The 25,221-nt window shown below is 37.7% G+C and overlaps 1 protein-coding gene across 2 annotated transcripts; it reads right to left on the bottom strand.

The window, feature by feature from the left end:
- Positions 1 to 559: 559 nt before the first annotated feature.
- On the bottom strand, positions 560 to 25,221 carry PM20D2 (peptidase M20 domain containing 2). 2 transcript variants are annotated; one of them, XM_004422113.3, is made up of 7 exons: positions 24,711 to 25,221; positions 22,414 to 22,562; positions 20,366 to 20,508; positions 18,940 to 19,094; positions 7,564 to 7,699; positions 6,397 to 6,504; positions 560 to 6,164 (listed from the first exon to the last, which is right to left on the bottom strand). In XM_004422113.3, the coding sequence occupies exons 1-7, from the start codon at positions 25,164 to 25,166 to the stop codon at positions 6,010 to 6,012; spliced, it is 1,302 nt and encodes a 433-aa protein (XP_004422170.1). In that variant the 5' UTR covers positions 25,167 to 25,221; the 3' UTR covers positions 560 to 6,009. The 2 variants fall into 2 exon arrangements, with proteins under 2 accessions (XP_004422170.1, XP_087299999.1); XM_087443873.1 differs by having other exon boundaries at positions 18,940 to 19,013.

Below are 25,221 nucleotides of genomic sequence, written 5' to 3'. Positions count from 1 at the left end.
GCCGGAGAAGCAGTGCATCGGTGCGTGCCCGGGATCCGAACCTGGGCCACCAGTAGCGGAGTGTGCGCACTCAACCGCTAAGCCACAGGGCCGGCCCACTTACATTTTAATCATTGGAAAAAAGGAACCGATTTGGAATTTATTTTGAAAGCCAGTTTAAACAAACAAATGTGGACACTTGTAATTTTTCTCATATGAGGCACTTATTACTTTGCCATTGATAAGAATCTAAAAACCTGTTCTATTGCATTTGAGTTATTACATGGAATTACTTTGAAGTTGAAAAAAATTTTTTTAAGAAAATTCAATACCATAATTATGTATCTAACTCTTACCGTGTACAATTTTCAGCTTGAGACTAGTAAGACATTCATTTTTAAACAAAAGTAGTTAACTGTTCTTTTTAAATTCTCATTATATGAATAATATGATATTTATTGCTTAAGAGTATATCAGCATTGTAATACTGATGACTTCAGTGTATTTGGCTAATTGTGCTTTATCGTCATATATTTTCATATCTCCACACATATGTTGAAAAAAACCACAAGACAACTGCTATTAGATAAACATTTATTAACATTTTAGATTTTTTTCATACATTAATATGTACTAAAATATTACAAAAAACTACTATAATCTGATGGCAGTAGAGACTGACTGCTTACTTGAAAATATTCATTTCATACATATCAAAATGTACCATCCTCAACTATGTAATTGGATTGCAAAATGTCTGAAGTATGTACAAAAATAAAGTAGTTTATTATACCTTACAGCCTCATAAAGAGTTGCTAGCTAGCACAAAGATGACTGATTTATTTTACAATGAAAATTTACTTTGATAGTCTGAAGGCTGGTATTATGTAGGACATTTTCCAGAAGACTAACGAGATGCTTCAGGTAAAAAGTAAGAAATGTATAAAAATAACAACTATTAGAAAGGATTTTGAAAAGAGTATATTACAAAATTAGACAATCATTCTTTAAAAAAAAGACTCTTCATATCAATTTCTTCTATTCAAACAGACTGGCATGACTCAGGTATTTTAAAATATTTTAGAAACATTTCCTCACAAATTTCCAAGGCAGCAGCTTTCAGATGTTCCCTCAACCCCAGCGTTGCTCCGATGAAGTACACCTTACAAGAACTTACCACCAACCACAAGCTTTTTTGAGCCTGGACCATGTCTTACTCTTCTTCTTACCCCCAGTGCTTAGAAGTAGGTACTCCTCAACAAATGTTCACTGACCTCAACTGTTGAAATTATAACAGTTAAAATATCAATACAACAAATCAATAAATACACGGTCCTTTGGAGGATTGTGGGAAATCAAAACATTACCAGTTTATACAAGTATTTATAAATACATGAAAATGTTCTAGTTTATCCTAAATGCCCTAGGCCTTGTGAGTGCTATAGAAATAATTATCAGGGAAAAATTTCCTGAGTAGTTCATAAAATATGGATAGTTTTTAAAACTGAAAAGCAGTCTGAAAATTTTTAAAAGGGAAGCTAAGTATTAGCTATATTCAATCTTATTATATGGTATATAGCAAAACTTAGTAACTAACAGTACCACATAATTGTTTTATACAGGCCCCATTCAGGCCTGCTTTTAAAATTAAGTCACTACGGGGTCGGCCCTGTGGCATAGCGGTTAAGTGCGCGCGCTCCGCTGCTGGCGGCCCGGGTTCGGATCCCAGGCGCCAATGCACCGCTTGTCTAAGCCATGCTGTGGTGGTGTCCCATATAAAGTGGAGGAAGATGGGCATGGATGTTAGCCCAGGGCCAGTCTTCCTGAGCAAAAAAAGAGGAGGGTTGGTGTGGATGTTAACTCAGGGCTGATCTTCCTCACACACACACAAAAAAATTAAGTCACTAAAAAGAAAACATTTTTAACCTGCAATAAAATTTAAATCAATAATTTTAATTATACCTTTTAAAGTCTATCAATTAACATAGATAGCCAAAAGCTGATATTGAGGGAAAGGCTTTCAGCTGGGTGTGAACAATGAAAGATAGTAAAAAAGGCATGTAATAAAAGCATTTTCCATGAAAACAAAGACACCTCAAGCAGGTCCATCTATACTTCTAGTTTAGGTCAGAAACTAATTCAATATTTTAAAAAATCACCTAATTTTAATTTTTACACTAAATCAGCTTGACCTTTTTTTTCAAATGAGTTGTGTACCTGAAGGAAATTAAACATATTGAAAAGATCCTGGCTTCAAAGAATATACAATCTAGTGGAGGAATAACATACAATCACTGAATCCAAGTGATAATAAAGTGTCATCGTTCAAACTAATTCTGGGAGAAAAACTCAGCTGCCCTCTTCCTCAAAAACAAGACACAGAGCCAGCCCTGATGGCCTAGGGGTTCAAGTCCAGTGGGCTCCGCTTCAGCGGCCCGGGTTCGGTTCCCAGGCACAGAACCATAGCACGGTCTGTCAGTAACCATGCTGCGGTGGCTCACATAGCAAAACTAGAAGGACATACAACTATGTACTGGGGCTTTGGGGAGGAAAAAAAAAAAGAGAGGAAGATTGGCAACAGATGTGAGCTCAGGGCCAATCTTTCTCAACAAAAAAAAACCCCCAAATAACACAAGATACAAAATTATAAATTTTAAAAAGTCCTAGTCATTTGTCAACCTCCTAAAAAGAAATACTCACCTTTTAAGTATAAAGAGCTAAATATAACCCCTCTTTATCTAAAAGAGCCCTATAATAAAATAAAATAATAAATAAAAATAACAATAAAATAATAAAAGTGACCTGTTCACTTATAATCCAGTTCTTCCCTGTTTATCTTCCAAAATCTTTGGAAATTTAATCCAATATGTGAGGACCAACCAACAATGGTAATTTAAGCTAAGTATAAATACATATGAAAACTTAGCATGATTACTTAGGAAACATGGTGTTGAAGTATGAGGGTAAAGAAAGAACTCAGTTCCAAAAGGACAAACTATCACTACAAATGAAGCAGTCTCCTAAACTCAAATGGTATAATGAAAATTAGCTATAGTTGGTTCTTCTGGACATGAGAATTTGACTCCAGCATTTATTTCTGTATTTATTTACACTTTTTAGTGTAATATGGCTCAATTAATTTACTAGAATATAGAAAGTAAAAAGAGATTTTAAAAATCTGAATTTTTAGGGGCCAGCCCAGTGGCAGAGTGGTTAAGTTTGCGTGCCCTGCTTTGGAGGCCCAGGGTTCACTGGTTTGGATCCTGGGCGGAGACCTACACACTGCTCATCAAGTGATGCTGTGGCAGGCAGCCCACATACAAAATAGAGGAAGATGGGCACAGATGTTAGCTCAGGAACAATCTTCCTCAAGCAAAAAGAGGAAGATTGGCAACAGATGTTAGCTCAGGGCCAATCTTCCTCACCAAAAAAAAACCCCTAAATTTTTAAAAATCTAATTATATTAAATAACTGTTGAAGTAAAATAATGTAAAATGTCAAGGTAAGATCTGGAAAAAATATACTTCTAGATACACTACAGAGCATCAGTTCTCAACCTCTTTTCTAAAATGATAAATCCATGACATAATCCAATGGGTAAACCAATATTTTGACCACATTTTGCAAAAACTGAAAGGGAAATATTACAGAAACTCAGAAGTGATGCAAATCTTAGTGGCACATCAATATCAGTTCCTCCTACTGGGTTGAGGCAGACAGCGCTGGTGCAGATTACACTTATTCTCTGCATGCCAGCTGCAACTCCAGCCCCTGCACTCTCATGCAAGAATACAAACCAGAATGCAAGTGAATCAGTAACAACACAACGCTAACCTGAAATTGTCTATAGTTTGTTTTTTAAAAGTAAATTAATCACAAGCAAAATACAAATACTTTGTATGAGTAACAACTAACTTGTGACACTTAGAGAAGACAGGAGAATATTAATGTGTTGGGATACCAGTTAACAACTGCTGTTCTAGAATTTTATCAAGGCTTTAGAAAATAAATTTCCTTTGAAGAATTTATATGAGGAATTTAAAACTTATAGTTGAGAAATTTATTAAATTGATAATTAGGAAACTAATTCCATTTATACAAACCAGAGGTCTCAGACATATCCACTTCTCAGTCTGAATCCTCTGCCGATCCCTCTCCTGTTTGTAAAATATTACCAACCATGACCATCGGAGATTATAAATAATCAGACAAAGGGTGTCATGAAGGATCAAGTTCTAAAATCTGATATGAAGAGTTAGAAGACTGGCTTGCACGGGGACAGTCTTAAGGCAGCAGGGTAGCTGCATTCCAGAGTGACGTAAACGCTAAAAGAAAACAAACTTCTCAAGTGCCACAACTCCCAACAAGGACACACCGCTGATGCATCATAATGGTCAACACCAGAACAGTGCCATCTAAACCCCTTTCTCAAAGTTTTCAATCCAGAGGCTTGAAGTTTTATCCTACGAGATGTGATTACATGAAGCAAATCAAAGAGAAACAGGTTTATTTTACTGTTATATAGAACAGGGGCTGGCAAACTTTTTTTATCTGTGGCTAGATAGTAAGTATTTTAGGTTTTGCAGGTCACATGACCTGGTCTGATTTTTTTTTTTTTCCTACAAAGATCATGTTTAGCTCACTAGCCATAAAATCAGGCTGCGTGCCAAACCAGGCTATAGTTTGCAGATCCCTGATACAGAAGAAAAGCAATGCTCAACTACTAACTCTTCTAAAAAAATACCCCTCTCGTTCTTTCAACTTTAAATAATTTCAGATAGAATAGGAATTAGAGGTTCAGAGGACTGTACAAATAAGCGACCTATCTAACTTTCCAAACAGGGAGCTGAAGGCTCAGAGAGCCCAAGTAACTTGCTTACAGCAGAGAGGCCAAACGCTCACTTTTCTCTCCTTCCCCTTCCATTTTTGGAATGCTTACACTGAAATTTGAGGACTTCCTTTAAAACAAGTATATTGGAGTTTTACTATATTCACAGCTTAAAATATTTGTTTTATCAGATACTTTTTTCACATTCTTTTATCATGTTCAAGAAATTCACACTAAAATAAGAACCAGGAACAACTTATAATGCTTTTTAATTAATATTGGGCTAGCATGGGGCTTAAGGAGGCTTAAAACTCTGTCCCCTAAACTCGGTAAACTACAACATTGTCCAGGGAGGATGGACAGGCTGGCTTCTGAGTAAAAGGCTGAATAGGGCTGCTAGGTAGAGGGAACCAGTTATGTGACATTAAACATTCAAGATAAGTAGGCATTACTCCTCTCTCATTAAGTCCCTCTAGAGCACACTGGAGTATCAAGCAAATACCTTACAGCAAGAGTCTAATCCTATCTGTCTATAATTTTTCCTATTATAATAATATGGAATTAGGAATAGCACTTTAATGCCCCTTCTCAGAGTTAATTATATTAAAAAAGAACATTTTCATTTTCCTTCAAATGGTAAAACTAAAGCTTATTCTTTGTACCTGAGTTTTTAGCTGTTTCCCCAGCATTTTCTGATTACAAACCTACTTTTATTATCAATGAAGACATTCTCTAAACCAGAACAGATATAGTCAGATATTCAAAATGAACTTAAATTTGGAACTTGAATTTTAAACATACTTTATAGAACAATTTTACCACCCTATACCAAAAAAATCTCTCATGTGTCAATTCTGAATAGAAGGTTTGAAATCTCTCGGATCTTTTAAAATACTTACAAAACATATGAATTTATAAAATATTATCACTGATAAACGATGTATCATCTGGGTTGTTTAAGAAATGCCATCACATACCAGCTCCTAAAAGATCACGATTCCATCAAATACAGACTTGTGAAAATTTTCATTTTAGATATGAGGTAATGTGTTTTCTCCACATCATGCCCTCACTTTTCAGGTAAGAGGAATTTGACTCCTTTAAGATTGCAAAACAAGCATGCCCTCCTCCTTCACTAAATAAGATTAAAGAAAAAAATCATCACTTCTTAATGATCCATTGGTGGCTCCTAAATCTTCTTTTTACTCTACTGAATTTAAGAACTCTTCTTCTTGAAGTTTCAACTTAAAGTCCTCTCTAATTCTTTCTAGCAATTCTGGTTTAAAGATAACATCCAGTGCAGTCATTGCCAGAGCTTTGGCCGTACGCAAAGCGTAGAACTGAGCTTCTTGTGATCCTACAAGGTAGAGAAAATAAAGATAACTCTATATTTATTATAAATTAATTTACTAGTTTTCAGCATAGCTCTCAATATCTAAATTGCCTCTCCAACTACCCACCACAATAGAGTATTTTCTGAGGTGATGTTAAGTAATGAAATAATAATACGCTAAACTAAAAGCTAGAAAGGCAGCCACTACTACAAGAAGAGAGCACATGCCAAAACATTCACTTCCAGTAACACTTACCTGCAGCTTCAGTATATTGTTCTGTATGATTCAAGGCATTAGATCCAATATAAAAATATGGATGAATCCCAGGAACCACAAAAGAAACATTTCCAAAATCAGTAGATCCTTGGAAAGGTAAGACAATCCATGAATTTCTAATTGCTAGTCCAATAGACACTAGACCATACTCATCTTACTCAATCTCTATGGCACCTGACATGATTTACTATTCCTTCCCTTCTGGAAATTCTCTACTCCTTTGGCTTCCATGACTCCACGCTCTCCTGACTGTCCAGCTTTCTCTCTGACCACTCTGTATTTCTTTCTCTAGACTGCTTCCTTTGCCTGTCTCCTGTGCTGGTGATCCCAGGGTTTCATCTTTGGGTTTCTTCTCCCTCTGCGTACTTGCACAACCTCATCAACTCCTATGTTTTCAATTACCTTCCAGATATTGACAACTCCTAAATCTCCAACCCAGACATCTTTTGGAGGTTCCATATTCAACAGACTACTGGACAGCTCCCCTTAGAAATCCTTCAAGCACCTCAAATCAACATACTAATAATTTACACCAACCCACCATACCCTAACCTGCTATTTCTCTTAATCTCTTTATCTCAACGAATGACATCAACAACCCATTTTTATCAAGTCCTTTCGAGTCTACTTCATGACATCTATTACTATATGTTACAAGATACATCTCTAACATGCAAATATATTAGTAATAATACTTTTGAAAGGAAAAAGTCTAAAATAACCCCCAATACACTTATAATTATTTAAATTCTAATAGTCGTTTGTTACTCCTCAGAAACTGAAAATGCCCCCATATAACTACTTAGTAACTAGCTTATTGATGACTTAGAATAAATTAAAAACCTATTTCCCCTTTAAGTAGCTTACTTAAAAAACAGAACTAAGCACATTTAAACATTAGAAATATTTAGAATATAAAGCAAAAAGTATGTCGCCTATTTCTAAAAACAACTCGGCTCATTTCACACCCTGCATTCACTGAAGAGTTCATTAGTTTCCTTCCTCTAACTACTACATTTGTGAAAAATATCGTTAAAAACATCAGCAATACCTCCCTACCTCCAAAGCTATTAAATAAAACCATTTAACCAAAGATGGTATTTCCCTTCTGCAAACAGCACACTATATATGAAAGGACTTAATTACCTGAAGGGCCTTTCAACATTGCATCTTCTGAAATGAATTCTATTCCCAGCTTTTTTCCATTTTCAACATAAGCTTTCCATAGGCTCTTATTGGGAAGAACATTGTAATAATCATGTGTTCCACCTTTAATTTCTACCTAATAAAAAATTATAAAACAAATTTTGAAATAAAAAACTCAAATTCACTATCTAATTTGAACAGATGCACTATCAAACCAGCAATGGTTCTCTAACAGAAAGAGGTTTAAGAGGGGGCACTTCCCCTTCTGGATAGAAACTCTTAAAAAAAAATCCGTATTTTCTATAATGACAGTTCCCAGGACCCTATCTCCTTTATTTTATATATGCACTAATGACAGGACGTCACCTAGCTCTACTAGTCAATGAGTCTCAACTTCAGTCACCTAAATAGGGTGTGGGGGGAGCTCAGGAATCTCCATTTTAACCAGCAACCCCAAGTAATTCTGATGCAAGTGGTCCAAAAACCACACACTGAGGAACACTGCTCCAGGCTGTAGCCTCTAAAAGAAAGAAATTAAGCATTACTAATATTCCCCATATAGACTGACACTGATGCCACTGCCTGGTCTGAAAGGTATAAAGTACTCTGAGAGAAAGACTGACGATGCACAATGAGCAAGGGTTGACTATGCTCCTTATTTATTAATGTGTGTGAAGATACAGAAGAAATTTATATGTGCCCAGTTAAGAGGATTTACAAATTTAGTTTTGATTAAATCAAAATGAGCAATACTCCCACAAACTAAAGATAATACCAATAACATTAGCAAAAGCCAATTATAAAACGGCAGAGATGACATTTCTTCTGTTCTTAGCAACATCTAAGTCAGAAACAATGACAACCTAATCAGATATTACAAGTCAGCCAAAATATAAAAAATTATTAACAGCATCATGGCAGAGTGAGTTGTTCCCTTTGTCATTCCCCTCTAAGTTACAACCTGTCAGACATTCACTGACCAACAAAGGATTCCCTGCACAGCACACCAGAACACCCGAGAGATCCACACATCTATACATCTCAAGGTGGGGGGACTGGACCTCCAGGAGGAAATGGAACCATAAGAGCAGCCCCTTCCCCCTCCCCAGGCAGCAGCGATCCAAAACTTAGATCCTCACACTGGCACACACCGGCAACCAGAGGCCGCAGGGGCTGATATGGCATTTACAGCTTAGCCCCTGCCCCGCACCCCCCCAGCCGCGGTGAGTGATACACACATACTGAGGCTTCAGGACCGACAGAGCGGAGCCAGTGACTCAGCGTCTCCCCCTCCGCCCTGGTAGTAGCGCTGGTCTTTCCAGAAGTATGGACAGCATCTAAAACACGGATTTCCTGAGTGGGGGGCAGGCGAGGGGGGCGGAGTGCCCTTACCTGAGGTTTCCAAGCACACCAGCGTGTGCCAGCCATCAGAGGCTGCAGGACAAGCAATAACACTCTCGGCTTAGCCCTTGCCCCTCCCTCAGCAGTGACTGGTGGCACCTGTAACTTGAGGCTTCAGGAACCACAGCAGAACTTGTGACCCAGCCCCCAGTGATGGTTCCCCGACACCAGCTCTACCAGCAGTGGGGGCTGCATACAAGACCCTGGCCCCAAGCAGCAACAGTGACACATGTGAACCCGACACTCCTGACAGCGATGCTGCCAGCACTCCCAAATAACCCAGGAACAGCAGGATAGGTGGTGCCTGGGGCAGCACCACCCAAGCCTGTGGAGAGCCCATAGAGAGCCAGTGGGGGAACACAAGACACAGGCAACCCTGGAAGTGCTCGCAGCTTGGTGACTCCGGTGGCAATGCCTGAGACTGCAGCGACATCATAAGCAGCAAGCCATCAGCAACCTCAGAGGCACACACAGCACAAGGAGGGCACTGACATCATCTCTAGCAGAGGCAGTGGAGGCTGGGAAGTGCAGGCTCTCAAACACAACCAGAAGCAGCTGAGAACCCAAGTAACCAAAGCCTTACCCAAATAAGAAAGGTGGTTACTACTGCAAATGCACCGGCAGAGGATCTACTTATCAAGTACCATGAAGAACTACAGTAACACAGCAGAACAGAAAGAAAATGACCACTTTCTAGAAAGCAAACCTGAAATCACAGAAGATTACAATCTGACTGACAGAGAATTCAAAATAGCTGCCATGAAGAAACACAATGAGTTACACGAAAACTCAGAAAGACGGTTCAGTGAGCTCAGGAATAAAATTAATGAACAGAAGGAGCACTTCACCAAAGAGACTGAAACTCTAAAAAACAAAACCAAACAGAAACTTTGGAAATGAAGAACACAATTAATGAGATAAAAAATATTTTCAAATACTCTGTCTGACCAGGCAAGGGAAACAATAGAAAAAATAAACAAATGGGGCTACATCAAACTAAAAAGCTTCTGCACAGCAAAGGAAACCATCAACAAAACAACAAGACTACCTAACAACTGGGAGAAGATATTTGGAAACCATATATCTGATAAGGGGTTAATATCCAAAATATATAAAGAACTCACACATCTCAACAATAAAAAAACTGACAAGCCAATTAAAAAATGGGCAAAAGACCTGAACAGATGTTTTTCTAAAGAAGATATTACAGATGGCCAACAGGCAAATGAAAAGATGTTCAAAATCACTGATTATTAGGGAAATGCATATCAAAACTACAATGAGATATCACCTCATACCCGTCAGAATGTCTATTATTAAAAAGACAAGAAATAACAAGCGTTGGAGAGGATGTGGAGAAAAGAGAACTCTCATACACTGGCTGGTGGGAGTGCAAACTGGCACAGCCACTGTGGAAAATATTAGGGGATTACTCAAAAAATTAAGAATAGAACTACCATATGATGCAGCGATTCCACACCTGGGTATTTATCCAAAGAACATGAAAATACAACTGCATAAAGATATATGCACTCCTATGTTCACTGCAGCATTATTCACAATAGCCAAGACTTGGAAGCAACCTAGGTGCCCATCAAGATGAATGAGTAAAGAAGATGTGATATATATACACAACGGAATACTACTCAGCCATAAGAAACGGTGAAATCTTGCCATTTGTGACAACACGGATGGACCTTGAGGGTATTATGCTAAGTGAAATAAGTCAGAGGGAGAACGTTGGATACCATATGATCTCACTCATAAACAGAGGATAAAAACAACGAACACACATATAGAGACAGAGGTCGGATTGGTGGCTACCAGAGGGGAAGAGGGGAGGGAGGAGGGCAAAGGGGTGATTCACATGACATAATCTACACAGAAATCAAAATATAATGATGTACAGCTGAAATTTATATAACATTATAAACCAATGTTACCTCAGTTTAAAAAAGAACCAAGAAAATAAAGAAATAAAAGCAATGAAAATAGAGAAGACCATATGGAAAAGAGAATTAGTGAGCTCAAAGATAGAAATCTAAAAATGATTCAGGTGGAAGATGAGAGAGAACTAAAATTTTAAAAAAATGAAGAAATTCTACGAGAAACATCCACCTCAAATAGGAAAAGCAACGTAAGAATAATAGGTATCCCAGAAGAAGAAGAGAGAGAGCAAGGAGCAGAGAACTTATTCAAAGAAATAATAGCTGAGAACTTCCCACACCTAAGGAAGGAACTGGATATACAAACACATGAAGCTAATGAACTCCTAATTATCTAAAAGCAAAAAAGACCTTCTCCAAGGCATACTATATTAAAACTGTCAAAAGTCAATGACAAAGCACAATATTAAGGGCAGCCAGAGAGAAGAAAATAACTTACAAAGGGACCCCCATTAGGCTATCAGTGATTTCTCAGCAGGAACTCTATAGGTTAGGATAGAGTAGAATGATATATTCAAAATACTGAAAGACAAAAACTATCAGCCAAGAACACTCCATCCAGCAAAGTTATCCTTCAGATATGAAGGAGAAATAAAAACTTTCCCAGACAAACAAAAGCTGAGGGAGTTCATCGCCACTACACGTACCTTACAAGAAATGTTGAAAGGAGACCCCTACCTGAAACAAAAAAGGCAAAGATATACAAAGCTCTGAGCAAGGAGATAAACAGACAAAATAAAATAACTGCAGCTCTCTATCAGAACAGGTTAGCAAACTCTTAATTTTAACACAAAGGTTAAAGGGAAAGAAAGCAACAAAAATAATTATAACCACTTCAATTTGGTGACAAACTCACAATACAAAAAAAGGATAATTTGTGACAACAAAAACATAGAATTGGAAGAGGAAAAAGACAAAACCTGCATAGCCTAATGGAGATGTTATCAGCAGAACAAGGAATATCTCATCTATGAGATCTTTTATACAAACCGGCTAATGGAAATAAGATGTTATCAGCAGAACAAGGAATATCTCATCTATGAGATCTTTTATAGAAACCTCACGGTAACCACAAAGCAAAAAATTAGAGCAGAGCCTGGGCCAGTCCAGTGGCGTAGCGGTTAAGTTCATCTATTCCGCTTCGGCAGCCCGGGGTTCACCAGTTCGGATCCTGGGCACAGACCTACTCACCGCTCATCAAGCCATGCTGAGGTGGTGTCCCACACAGAAGAACCAGAAGGACCTACAGCTAGATTATACAACTATGTACTAGCGCTTTGGGGAAAAGGAAGGAAAAAAAAAAAAAGAGGAAGATTGGCAACAGATGCTGGCTCAGGGCCAATCTTCCTCAAAAAAAAAAAAAAAAATCCGAGCAGAGTCACAAATCATAGAGAGGAAACTCAGAAAAACATCACAGAAAACCACCATACTGAAATGGCAGACAGAAATACAAGAAAAAAGAAACAATGGAAATACAGAGCATCCAGAAAACAACAGATGAAATGGCAGTATTAAGCCCGCATATATCAATAATCATTCTAAATGTAAATGGATTGAATTCACCAATCAAAAGACACAGAGTGGATGGATGGGAATAAAAAACAAGACCTAACAATATGCTGCCTCCAGGAAACACATCTCAGTTCTAAAAACAAACACAAGCTCAGAGTGAAGGGATGGAAGATGATACTCCAAGCAAACAGCAAGCAAAAGAAAGGAGATGCTGCCATACTTAAACGTGAGACAAAACAGACTTCAAGTCAAAAAGATAACAAGAGGCAAAGATGGACATAATGATAAAAGGGGAATTCCACCAAGAAGACATGACACTTAACAATATATATGCACCTAACATAGGAGCACCAAAGTATATAAAGTAACTATTAACAGACCTAAAGGGAGAAATTGACAGCAACACAATAATAATGTAAACCTCAAGACCCCATTACATCAGTGGATAGATTATCCAGAAAGAAAGTCAACAAGGAAATGGCGGCCTTAAAGGAAACACCAGACCAAATGGATTTAATAGATATATATAGAACATTCCACCCAAAAGCAGCAGAATATATATACTTGTCAAGTGCACATGGAACATTCTCAAAGATAGACCATATGCTGGGAAACAAAAAAAGCTTCCATAAATTTAAGAAGATTGAAGGGCCGGCTCGGTGGCGTAGCAGTTAAGTTCGTGCACTCTGCTTCGGCAGCCTGGGGTTCGTGGGTTCGGATCCTGGGCGCAGACCAATGCACCGCTTGTCAAGCCATGCTGTGGAGGCGTCCCATGTAAAGTAGCAGAAGATGGGCATGGATGTTAGCCCAGGGCCAATCTTCCTCAGCAAAAAGAGGAGGATTGGCAATGAATGTTAGCTCAGGGCTAATCTTCTTCACCAAAAAAAAAAAAAAAAAATTAATAAACAAGCGGGACTTTATCAGATTAAAGAGCTTCTACAAGACAAACGAAACCAGAATCAAGATGAACAGACAACCCACCAGCTGGGAGAGAATATTTGCAAAACATACATCTGACAAGGGGTTGATCGCCATAATATATAAAGAACTCACACAACTGAACAACAAAAAAAAAACAACCCAATCAAAAAATGGGCAGAGGAAATGAACAGACACTTCTCCAAAGAAGATCTACAGATGGCCAATAGGCACATGAAAAGATGTTCAACATCATTAATCATCAGGGAAATGCAAATCAAAACAACACTAAGACATCACCTCATGCCCGTTAGAATGGCTATAATCACCAAGACCAAAAACAACAAATGCTGGAGAGGATGTGGAGAAATGGAAACCCGCATACACAGCTGGTGGGAACGCAAACTGGTGCAGCCTCTATGGAAAACGGTATGGAGATTCCTCAAAGAATTAAAACTAGAGGGGATCTATGATCCAGCCATCCCATTACTGGGAATCTATCCAACAAACCTGAAATCAACAATCCAAAGAGGCTTATGCACCCCTATGTTCACTGCAGCATTATTCACCATAGCCAAGAAGTGGAAGCAACCTAAGCGTCCCTCGACTGACGACTGGATCAAGAAGATGTGGTATATATATACAATGGAATACTACTCAGCCATAAAAAAAGACAAAATCGTCCCATTTGCAACAACATGGATGGGCCTGGAGGGTATTATGTTAAGTGAAGTAAGCCAGAAGGAGAAAGACAAACACTGTATGATCTCACTCATATGTGGAATATAAACCAACACATGGACAGAGAAAACTGTATTGTGGTTACCAGGGGCTGTGGGGGTGTGGGGTGGGCACAAGGGGTGAAGGGAGATATATATATGGTGATGGACAAACAAAAATGTACAAGCCAAAATTTCACAACGTTAAAAACTATTAAAACATCAATAATAAATAAATAATAAATTGCTACTAAAAAAAAATTTAAGAAGATTGAAATCATAACAAGTATCTTTTCTGACCACAATGATATGAAACTAGAAATCAACTACAAGAAGAAAGCTGGAAAAGTCACAAATATGTGGAGACTAAACAACATACTACTGAACAACTATTGGATCAATGAAGAAATCAAAGGAGAAATCAAAAAATATCTGGAGACAAATGAAAATGAAAACATACCACACCAAAACTTATGGGATGCGGCAAAAGCAGTTCTAAGAGGGAAGTTTACAGCAATACAGGCCTATCTAAGAAACAAGAAAAATCTCAAATAAACAATCTAAAACTATACCTAAAAGAACTAGAAAAACAAGAACAAAGCCCAAAGTCAGTAGAAGGAAGAAAATAAAAATCAGAGCATAAATAAATGAAATAGAGACTAAAAAAACAATAGAAAGGATCAATTGATCTAAGAGCTGGTTCTTTGAAAAGATAAACAAAATCGACAAACCCTTAGCCAGACTCACTAAGAAAAAAAGAGAAAGTTCAAATAAATAAAATCAGAAATGAAAGAGGAGAAATTACAATGGACACCACAGAAATACGAAGGATTATAAGAGAATACTATGAAAAGCTATACGCCAACAAATTGGATAACTTAGAAGAAATGGATAAATTCTTAGAATCATACAACCTCCCAAAACTGAATCAAGATGAAACAGAGAATATAAACAGACTAATCACAAGTAGAGAGACTGAAACAGTAATCAAAAACCTCCCAAAAAACAAAAGTCCAGGACCAGAAGGCTTCTCTGGTGAATTCTACCAAACATTCAAAGATTTAATACCTATCCTTCTCAAACTCTTTCAAAAAACTGAAGAGGAAGGAATGCTTCCTAACCCATTTTACGAGGTCAACATTACCCCGATACCCCAACCAGACAAGGACAAAACAAAAAAGGAAAAGTACAGGTCAATATCATTGATGAATACAGATGCAAAAATTCTCAACAAAATACTAGTAAATTAAATACAACAATACATTAAAAGGATCATACATCATCATCAAGTGAGATTTATTCCAGGGATGCAGGGATAGCTCAACATCCACAAATCAATCAATGTGATACACCACATTAACAAAATGAGGAATAAAAACCACATGATCAGGGCCGGCCCAGTGGCGTAGTGGTTAAGTTTGCATGTTCCGCTTTGGTGGCCCAGGGTTCACAGGTTCAGATCCCAGGCATGGACCTACGCACCACTTGTCAAGCCATGCTGTGGAAGGCATCCCACAAAAAATAGAGAAAGATGGGCACAGATGTTGGCTCAGAGGCAATCTTCCTCAGCAAAAAGAGGAGGATTGGCAACAGATGTTAGCTCAGGGCTAATCTTCCTCACCAAAAAAAAAAAAAAAAAAAATCACATGATCATCTCAATAGACACAGAGAAAGCATTTGACAAGATCCAATATCCATTTATGATAAAAACGCTCAATAAAATGGGTATAGAAGGAAAGTACCTCAACACAATAAAGGCCATTTATGACAAACTCACAGCCAACATCATATTCAATGGTGAAAAAGTGAAAGCTGTTCCTCTAAGAAGAGGAACAAGACAAGGATGCCCAATCTTGCCACTCTTATTCAACATAGTATTGGAAGTCCTAGCCAGAACAATTAAGCAAGAAAAAGAAATAAAAGGGATCCAAATTGGAAAGGAAGAAGTAAAACTGTCACTATTCGCAGGTGACATGATTTTATACATAGAAAACCCTAAAGGATCCACCAAAACACTATTAGAAATAATTAACGAATACAGTAAAGTGGCAGAGTACAAAACCAACATACCAAAATCAGTTGCATTTCTATACACTAACAATAAGCTAGCAGAAAGAGAAATCAGGAATACAATCCCATTTACAATTGCAACAAAAAGAATAAAATACCTAGGAACAAATTTAACCAAGGAGATGAAAGACCTCTATACTGAAAACTATAAGACATTATTGAAAAAAATCAAAGATGACATAAAGAAATAGAAAGATATTCTGTGCTCACGGATTGGAAAAATAAACAGTTAAAACATCCATATTACCTAAAGCAATCTATAGATTTAATGAAATCCCAATCAGAACCCCAATGACATTTTTCACAGAAATAGAACAAAGAATCCTAAAATTTACCTGGAACAACAAAAGATGCCGAATAGCCAAAGCAATCCTGAGAAAAAAGAACACAGCTGGAGGTATCACATTCCCTGAATTCAAAATATACTACAAAGCTATAGTATCAAAACAGCATGGTACTGGCACAAAAACAGACACACAAATCGATGGAACAGAATTGAGAGCCCAGAAATAAAACCACACATCTACGGACAGCTAATCTTCAACAAAGGAGCCAAGAACATACAATGGAGAAAGGAAAATCTCTTTAATAAATGGTGTTGGGGGGCTGGCCCAGTGGCGTAGTGGTCGGGTTCACACTCTGCTTCAGCGGCCCGGATTCACAGGTTTGGATCCCGGGCATGGTCCTGCACACCGCTCATCAAGCCATGCTGTGGTGGCGTCCCACATACAGAACGGAGGAGGATGGGCACAGATGTTAGTTCAGCGACAATCTTCCTCAGGCAAAAAGAGGAAGACTGGCAATAGATGTACGCTCAGGGCCAATCTACCTCACCCACAAAAGAAAAAGTACTGACACAGAGAAAACACTGAATACAGATTTATAAAATACATTAACTAATTAATTAAATAAACGGTGTTGCGAAAACTGAGTGGCCATGCTCAGTTTTTCAAAAAAATGAAACTAAATCATTATCTTATACTATATGCAAAAATTAACTCAAAATGGATTAAAGACTTGAATGTAAGACCTGAAACCATAAAACTCCTAGAAGAAAACATAGGCAGTACACTCTTGACATTGTCCTAGCTGTATCTTTCTGAATATCATATCTCCTCAGGGAAAGGAAACAAAAGAAAAAATAAACAAATAAGACTACATCAAACTAAAAAGCTTCTGCAGAGCAAAGGAAACCATCAATGAAACAAAAAGAAAAACCCACCAACTGGGGGAAAATATTTGCAAATCATATATCCAATCAGGGGTTAATTTCCAAAATATATCAAGAACTCATACAACTCAATAACAAAAAAATGAACAGCTCGATCAAAATAACAGGTAGAGGATATGAACAGACATTTTTCCAAAGAAGATGTACAGATGGTCAACAGGCACATGAGAAGATGTTCAACAGTACTAATTATTAAGGAAATGCAAATCAAAACTACAATGAGATATCACCTCACACCTGTCAGAATGACTATTATTAAAAAGATAAGAAATAACAAATGTTGGAGAGGATGTGGAGAAAAGAGAACCCTAGTACCCTGCTGGTGGGAATGCAAACTGAAGCCACTATGGAAAACAGTATGGAGATTTCTAAAATAATAAAAAATAGAAATACCATAGGATCCAGCTATTCCACTTCTGTGTATTTATCCAAAGAACATGAAAACACTAATTGGAAAAGATACATGCACCCCTATGTTCACTGCAGTCTCATTCACGATAGCCAAGATTTGGAAACAACCCAAGTGTCCGTCAACAGAACGGATAAAGATGTGGTATATATATATAAAATAGAATACTACTCAGCCATAAAAAAGACAAAATCGTGCCATTTGCAAGGATGGACCTTGAGGGCATTATGCTAAGTGAAATAAGTCAGACAGAGAAAGACAAATACCATATGATTTCACTCCTATGTGGAAGATAAACAAATAAATACATAGATAAGGAGAACAGATTGGTGGTTACCAGGTGGGAAGGAGATGAGGAGAGCGCAAAAGGGGTAAAGGTGCACATACGTATGGTGACAGATGCAAATGATTTTTTGGTGGTGAACACAATACAGTTTATACAGAAGCCAAAATATAATGATGTAAACCTAAATTTACATAATGTTATAAACCAATGTGACCTCAATAAAATAATAAAAAGTAAAAAAAATATATATTATTAAAAGACTATTTAAACTATAGATTTAAATCCAATAACAATGAACTTTATCCTAAGGGAATATTACACCTTGAGATATTAGCTAATGATAATAGTTCATGTATTTATTTTATAAATATTTGAAATATTTATAATTATAAATAAATAAGGGACAAAGGTTTAATTTTTTACTCTTTGGACACCGGACAAATACTGTCTGAGAACCACTGCTACTGTGAGACACTGCTACTATCTGAATAAATCAGGTATCTCCACTCTAATGAGGGCAGAAAGGAAGGAAGGAATACGTAGGAGGGCTGCACCCCAACTCTCACAAACATTGTCTCATTTAATTCTTACAAGAAACCTAAGATAGATTATATTATCATCTCCATTTTTCTATTATTATCTCCATTTTTCAAGAGAAAATGGAGGCCCAGAGATACTAAATAACGTTTCCAGAAGTTACAGAATCAGTGAGCTAGAGAGGCACAGATCCAGAGCTTCCCTCTCTAACTGGACTACAGGCTCCCCCCAGGGCAAGATCACCAAATGAAAAAGAGGCAAGTTGGGTTCTAATCTACCCAACAGAAAGCACCCCAGCCCAAACATATACCTCTGATTACGGCTCAGATTAACTCAAACATTCTTACTGTGCACCCGGTAGCCAAAGCTGCAGCTCTGAAGCAATCTTCCGCCTTTTTGGTCAAAATCGGAAGTTCTTTCACTGAGGGTGCACGGAAGTAATAGATTAATTCAGAATAAGAGGGAATGATATTGGGTTTTACACCACCATTTTTTATTATACCTATAAAAAGAACCAAATTACTGGAATTGAGTTTGGAGCTTGGAGACCATTTCTTTAAGCTTAAATACACCCATAAAGTTTTTCAGCCAATCTATACATACAGAAACATAACTTAAACTTATTAGCTTCACAGATATACCAATCAAAGATTCTGATGTGTTGTACAACAGAAGTTTCTATACATAGAGTGATATTTTCTGGCCAATAGGAAAAAAAAATAATTGTCTATACGTATACTTTATTATACTGTATTCTAAGGAATTTACATAATATTAAGAAATTATGATTCCTCACTATAAAGAAACTGTTAGAAATTTTTATAACTCTCTTGAGCCTTCTGGAAAAGACTTTTATTTCAGTAGGCTTTATTACAATTATACATTTTGATAAACTTTTGACACAAGCAAAGAAAAAAAACAATGATATGAGGTTCTATAATTACCCTCATACCTCAAGAATCCCATGAATATTTTAAATGACATTTGGCTCTGGGAAAACAATTTTCATGCCAACAAGAAACCAATGCAGGTCAAAGATCATTAAGTACTATAAACTGTCAAAACAGATGCATTTACTTGGAATTACACTGAGAAGGAAGATTTATCCACGCAAAGTAATAACTAAAATAGGTAAGCAAAACCTAACTTTTTAATATGACCTGCCTTAAAAAAATATTATTTTTACATATTCTTGTTTATTCTTTTTAAAGAAACTGAAGTAGGAAATTGGTAAAAGTGCAATTACAAATTAATTTCAGGCTATAGGAAAACCAGGTAAAGAATAAACACTAAAGAATAATAATTTCCCAAATCATAAAAAAATAAACTAAAAAAATTAATTTGTACCTTCAAGACAATATTTTATTATTGTATTTATATTAGGGTGATAGACATAATTTAAAAAGATTTTTTTTAAATTGAGGAAATGACAAAATTTTGTTATCATTAAGAGACAGTGAGTGTAAGTGGAAAAGCAAGTTCCAACTTTCAAATACCCACAGAAAGAACACAGGTCTTTATATAAAACAATTATCTCTAATACTCAAAATGAGCATCCCATTTATGTATAAATAATCTTAACTGTCTTTTTACCCACATATAGACAAACATCCTAGCATCCTATCACATGAATTTCTGAAAATGTTTAAAATGCTTCAAATATTCATATGAGGTACATAAAATGTTTCCAGATTTTTTAAAATCAAATATTAAATAATTATATCACACTGAAATATATTAAGCACCATTATACAAAGTATTTGACATTCCTACCATGAACTCTCCAGGTTGGTTTCATTTGCTGTCTTAACACAGACAGATTGTTGTAGGCGAGAACAGCAGCATCTAACGCATTTACTCCTTCCCAGGGATAAGCAGCAGCATGAGCTGCTTTTCCATAGTATTTCACAGTCACACTAGAAAATAAAACATCATTTGGAATTACTTTTTTCAACATCACTAAAGTAAGAAAACCCAAGTAGTTAGAAGTACAACTATTATTCAAAATTAATGCACACTGCTGGAATTTTTATTTGCAAATCATTTACACCAATAACATAGCAATTTATGTACCTTATGGTTTATTACTATGTAATACAGCGACTGACACGAAGGCATTCCAAAAAAAGAGAGAGAAAGAGAGCTTTGCTCTATCGACCTCCTGTACAAATTAAATCTGTACACAATTCAATGCAAACAAACAGGCAATACTGTATTAGGTCCTGGAATTACAAAAAAGATGGCTCCTGTCTCCTTCTATACTGCATTGTGGAAGTTCTGTATCAAAGGTCTGCAAAAACTCAGATAACTCTCTGTCTTAAGGGTGGAGGAAGGTCAAGGAAAGATAGAAAGGAGGTGACATTTAAGACAGGTTAAGACAACCTCTGAAAATCAGATTATACTCACAATATTGTAAGATACTCTAGCATTAAGTCAGTTGTTCCTCACCGATATTTTGATACAAAATCCCTGTATCATTAACACCTTAAAATTTTATAAATGATTGTTATTTCACATCCAAATAGTTCTCATACTAGTCTAACTACTCAGATACAATGACAAACAATCAAGTTTAGAGAAAGAATTGCACATTAAATAGTTATTTATAAAGACAACTGGCTTAGCTAACACTTTTTAAGCCTGATTAATAGAACCCACATTTAAACTATTAAAAAGCCACTCTAGACTTATTTTTTTAAATGGGTGAGATTCAGGAGTCCTTGGAATGCTCCTGATATTTCTTGACTGATTCCAAACATTCTGTTAGCAAAATAAAGACAAGTAAAAGCATCCAAATACATTTTAAGATTTTAGGATACTTGTTATTTCCTTGACATATATATCTTATCACCATCACTCTGAAACTGGAATTTTAACAAAACTGGTGATAAATATTATAAAATGGAAAAGGAGTTCTTTATGAAAATGGCTCTAGCACCATTTCTTCTAGGGCTCAAATCTATGTACAGTTAAAGCACGATAAATAGGAAAAGAAATGTTAATGGTTGTTTCATATTAGCACTACTATTTTGGGCTTAAAAAGCGTATTTTAAACAAACTGATATGGAATGATGTTCAAGACATACAGTTTAATTTTAAAAAGCGAGAGCCAGGCCAACAATATATTTAGCAGAATACTTCAGAGGGGAAGATGTTCCTTTAAAATTTAATTTATACATGTACATACTTACGTCTATAAATATACCGAAGAAGTCCTAGAAGGATATATAGCTCTAGAGAAGGGACCGGATGTGGGAAAGGGGGTCGACAGGCCCACAGTGCTTTATCTCATTGTTAGAGATTTCTATGATTAACAGATCAGTAATTTTTTAAAAATTTCATATTTGTTCTTGTTCTCTTTTCTATCTTAAAAGATGGCCAGTGAAAAATCTAAGAAGCCAGACACTAAGGAAAGGCCTAAGGTCAGCTGGGCTAACTTCTAGGATCAAGGCCAAGAAGCCTAACCCCAAGCCCTAGAAGGATAACGGGCTGGGAAGCCTGCCTGCAGCAGGGATTTCTAACCTCCAAGGTTTTCCAGAGGTGTACTAGTATATGCCACTCCTGAAACCAAAGTTGAAAGATTCTTAATAGATTTTAAAGACCTTTAAATCTTAAAGTCCAATTATGAACACCATATAAAATCTCAATTAGAAGAGATTTACCAAATGTCATCCAATGGAAATCAAGTAAGACATTACAACATTATCTTTCAATTTATTTTTTAAACGTATAAATATGGACTTTTAGTCTTCAGTTAATACATAAAAGTATTCTAATAGTCTGTTTTCCACTGAGAAGTTTATTTCAACTTGATTACTTACTCATGTTCAGCCACATCGGGTAGGTAAGCAGCATTCTCTTGGGATGGATGGGCCATAAAAACAACATCAAGATTTTTAAAAGCCCCTGCTTCAATTAAATCAATTTTGCCACCACCATCTTCTTCTGCAGGGGTTCCCAGGACAATTACCTAGAAGGAAATATCTGTGTCAGAGCAAAACAACAATAAAAAATCCTAGTAGGAAAATATCAGACAGGTTCCCTTGCATATGTATTCACAATCTACATTAAAGTCCTTAAACTACGGAGAGAGGTTTTGTTCTCTGACATTTAAATAATGCGGTGGGCATAAATCTATGGTGCTAAATTAATCACAAATTTTAATTTACATTATTACACCAATTTGCTGCAAAGCATGTACTAAAGCTACTACAGGAAACTTTTCCTAATATTATAACTCAATTTTAAATAATAGCAAAAATGAAAAAAAATAAATACTATATACTAAGTTCCTCATAATTCTTTAGGACTTATTTCTTAAAGCTTCTTCTTGACTAACTTTTTTAGTATATGTATATAATTATTCATAAGCACTTGATTGGTAAGGAACTTTCCAGTTATTTATTAGTTATCCTCACAACAACCCTGTGAGGTAGGTGAGTGATCTGTATCATCATTTTAGGGAGGGTGGTTTTGAGGCACAGAGTGAACGGTCTTGCCCCAGGTCACAGAGCAAATCTTCACACAGAGCTGGGATGAGATGTCCTGACCTTCAGGCCTGAACTCTGATTCCTTACTGAGCTACCTCATTAAAAGGTCTTAACTTATTAATCCTTTATGAAGAGCATAAAATAAATATTAATACGATGGATAGAAATGGCCAACTATTACACAAACTTACTAATTCGATTCCACCAGTTCAACCAGGCAGATTTATTGGTCACCAAACACCTAATTAAACAAAAGAGAACTTTACAGAATAAACATTTCACTTTGATATTTAAGCTTAACTTCTTCAAACAATTTTTAAAAGCAAAGAAAAATTATCTATAAACAACTGATATACTTGCAAGATCATGTTTAAGAACACAACGAAACAAGTTGGAAAAAGGCTTGGCTTGCAAAGGGAATCAACATAAGGTCCATATTCAGACAGGACAGATAATCTTGCTAAAACTGAGCATTACCATTCGAAATTAGAAGTGTGTACATTTTCCAAAGTCTAGCTTTCTTTGGAAGTTATAAAGCACCCAAACTCCTAAATTAAGCTGCTTTTTAATCTTAACCCTTGACTCGTTAAATGTGATGACTTCTCAAGTTAAATCTTGCTAACTTCTCTGAAACTGTCATAAACCTGGTTAAAGTTCAATCTCTCAGTGTTTCATGCAATGGCAAAGGTCGCCCCCACCCTCCGGCCCCCAAACAAAACAAAAACCTAACCGGATGCAAAAACAAGCCCCCAGAGGCAGAAAACAGAAGGCAGCTAAAGAGAAAAAGTCACAAAAGATGGAACTGTTAGGATAAATGAGCAAGGTTACCGACAATGGAAAAAATGGGATAAAAAATATTAAAACATTAGTCTTCCCCTTAACCTGAAGGGTGATGACTGAATCTTAGCTCACAGAACGAAGAACATACCATCTGGAAAAACAGAGTAATACAAGATTAAACTTGCCCTACGACAAACATAAACGACATTTCCCCGTTTAAAGAATCGAGATATTTCTTAAAATCATTAAATAAACATTAAGACTTAAGGATCAATTCATCCGTGTAGTAAATGTTCACTCTCTTCCCCTTATTTGTATACTTGTAGAGGTTTGGTAGTTCTAATGACTGAAAAATTCCTATCCAAGTACCAATGATTCGAATCACAAAAGCTCCTATGACTGCCACACACACACGCACAAAAAGATTTTTTGGAGTCTCAAAAGAAAGGCTGTATATTTCCCAACAATAACTACTTTCTCCAGAGACTGCACACCCTTATCAGCATATTGCAGCGGCCCCTGTTACCAAAAACAAGCCGTAACGAAAACCAGGCTTGGTACTAAATTCTCTCCTAAGGGAGAGTCCGCCCAATTGTTTACAACTACAGAAGAGGAAACAAAAACGGAAATCTGCAAAACGTCGCTAGGCCGGCAACTCGTGAACTGCTGACTTTTCTCCAGAGATTCTGCCTTCTGGGAAAGGCGAGGGCCAGACGATGAGCGCCGTCCCCGACACCTGGCTCGGGGCGGGAGGGGAAGGAAGCGCACGGGGTGCCCCGGTCCTGCCATTCCAGGATCGGTGCCGGCCTGGGCAGGCGACAGAGTCCCACGCCCGGGCCCCACCTCACCTTCACCGGCGGAGGCGGCCCGCGGAGGCCCTCCAGGGCCCCCTTCAGGCCCAGCGCGGCCGCCGCCCCGACCTCGGCGATCAGATTGTGGCCGCAGGCGTGCCCGATGCCGGGCAGCGCGTCGTACTCGCAGAGGAAGCCCAGGTGCAGCGGGCGCGGCGCCGCCCGGGGCCCCGGCGGCTCCCACTCGGCGCGGAAGGCCGTGGCCAGCTGGTAGTGCGGCTGCACCGCCCACGAGGCGGCCGGGGGCTCGCGCTCGAAGAAGCGCGTCAGCACGCGGTGGGCATGGTGCTCCTCGTAGGCCAGCTCGGGCTCGCTCCAGATGGCGCGGCTCAGGGCCCCCAGGCGCTCGGCCGCCTCGTCGATGCGCTCCGCGGCGCGCAGCTTCAGCAGCTCCAGCTCGGAGACAACAGCGCAGACGCCGCCCTCCACAGGCCGCTCCTCTCCGGGCCTCATCGCGCTCAGAACCGGTGCCCGCTCAGCTCGCCTGCCGGCTGTGTCGCGCCCTCCT

Source organism: Ceratotherium simum, chromosome 19 (genome assembly GCF_057802395.1).
Source record: "Ceratotherium simum simum isolate JZ-2026a chromosome 19, ASM5780239v1, whole genome shotgun sequence".
NCBI lineage: Eukaryota > Metazoa > Chordata > Mammalia > Perissodactyla > Rhinocerotidae > Ceratotherium > Ceratotherium simum.
The sequence above is the reverse complement of the archived record's forward strand: the minus strand, read 5'-3'. Positions and strand labels throughout refer to the sequence as shown.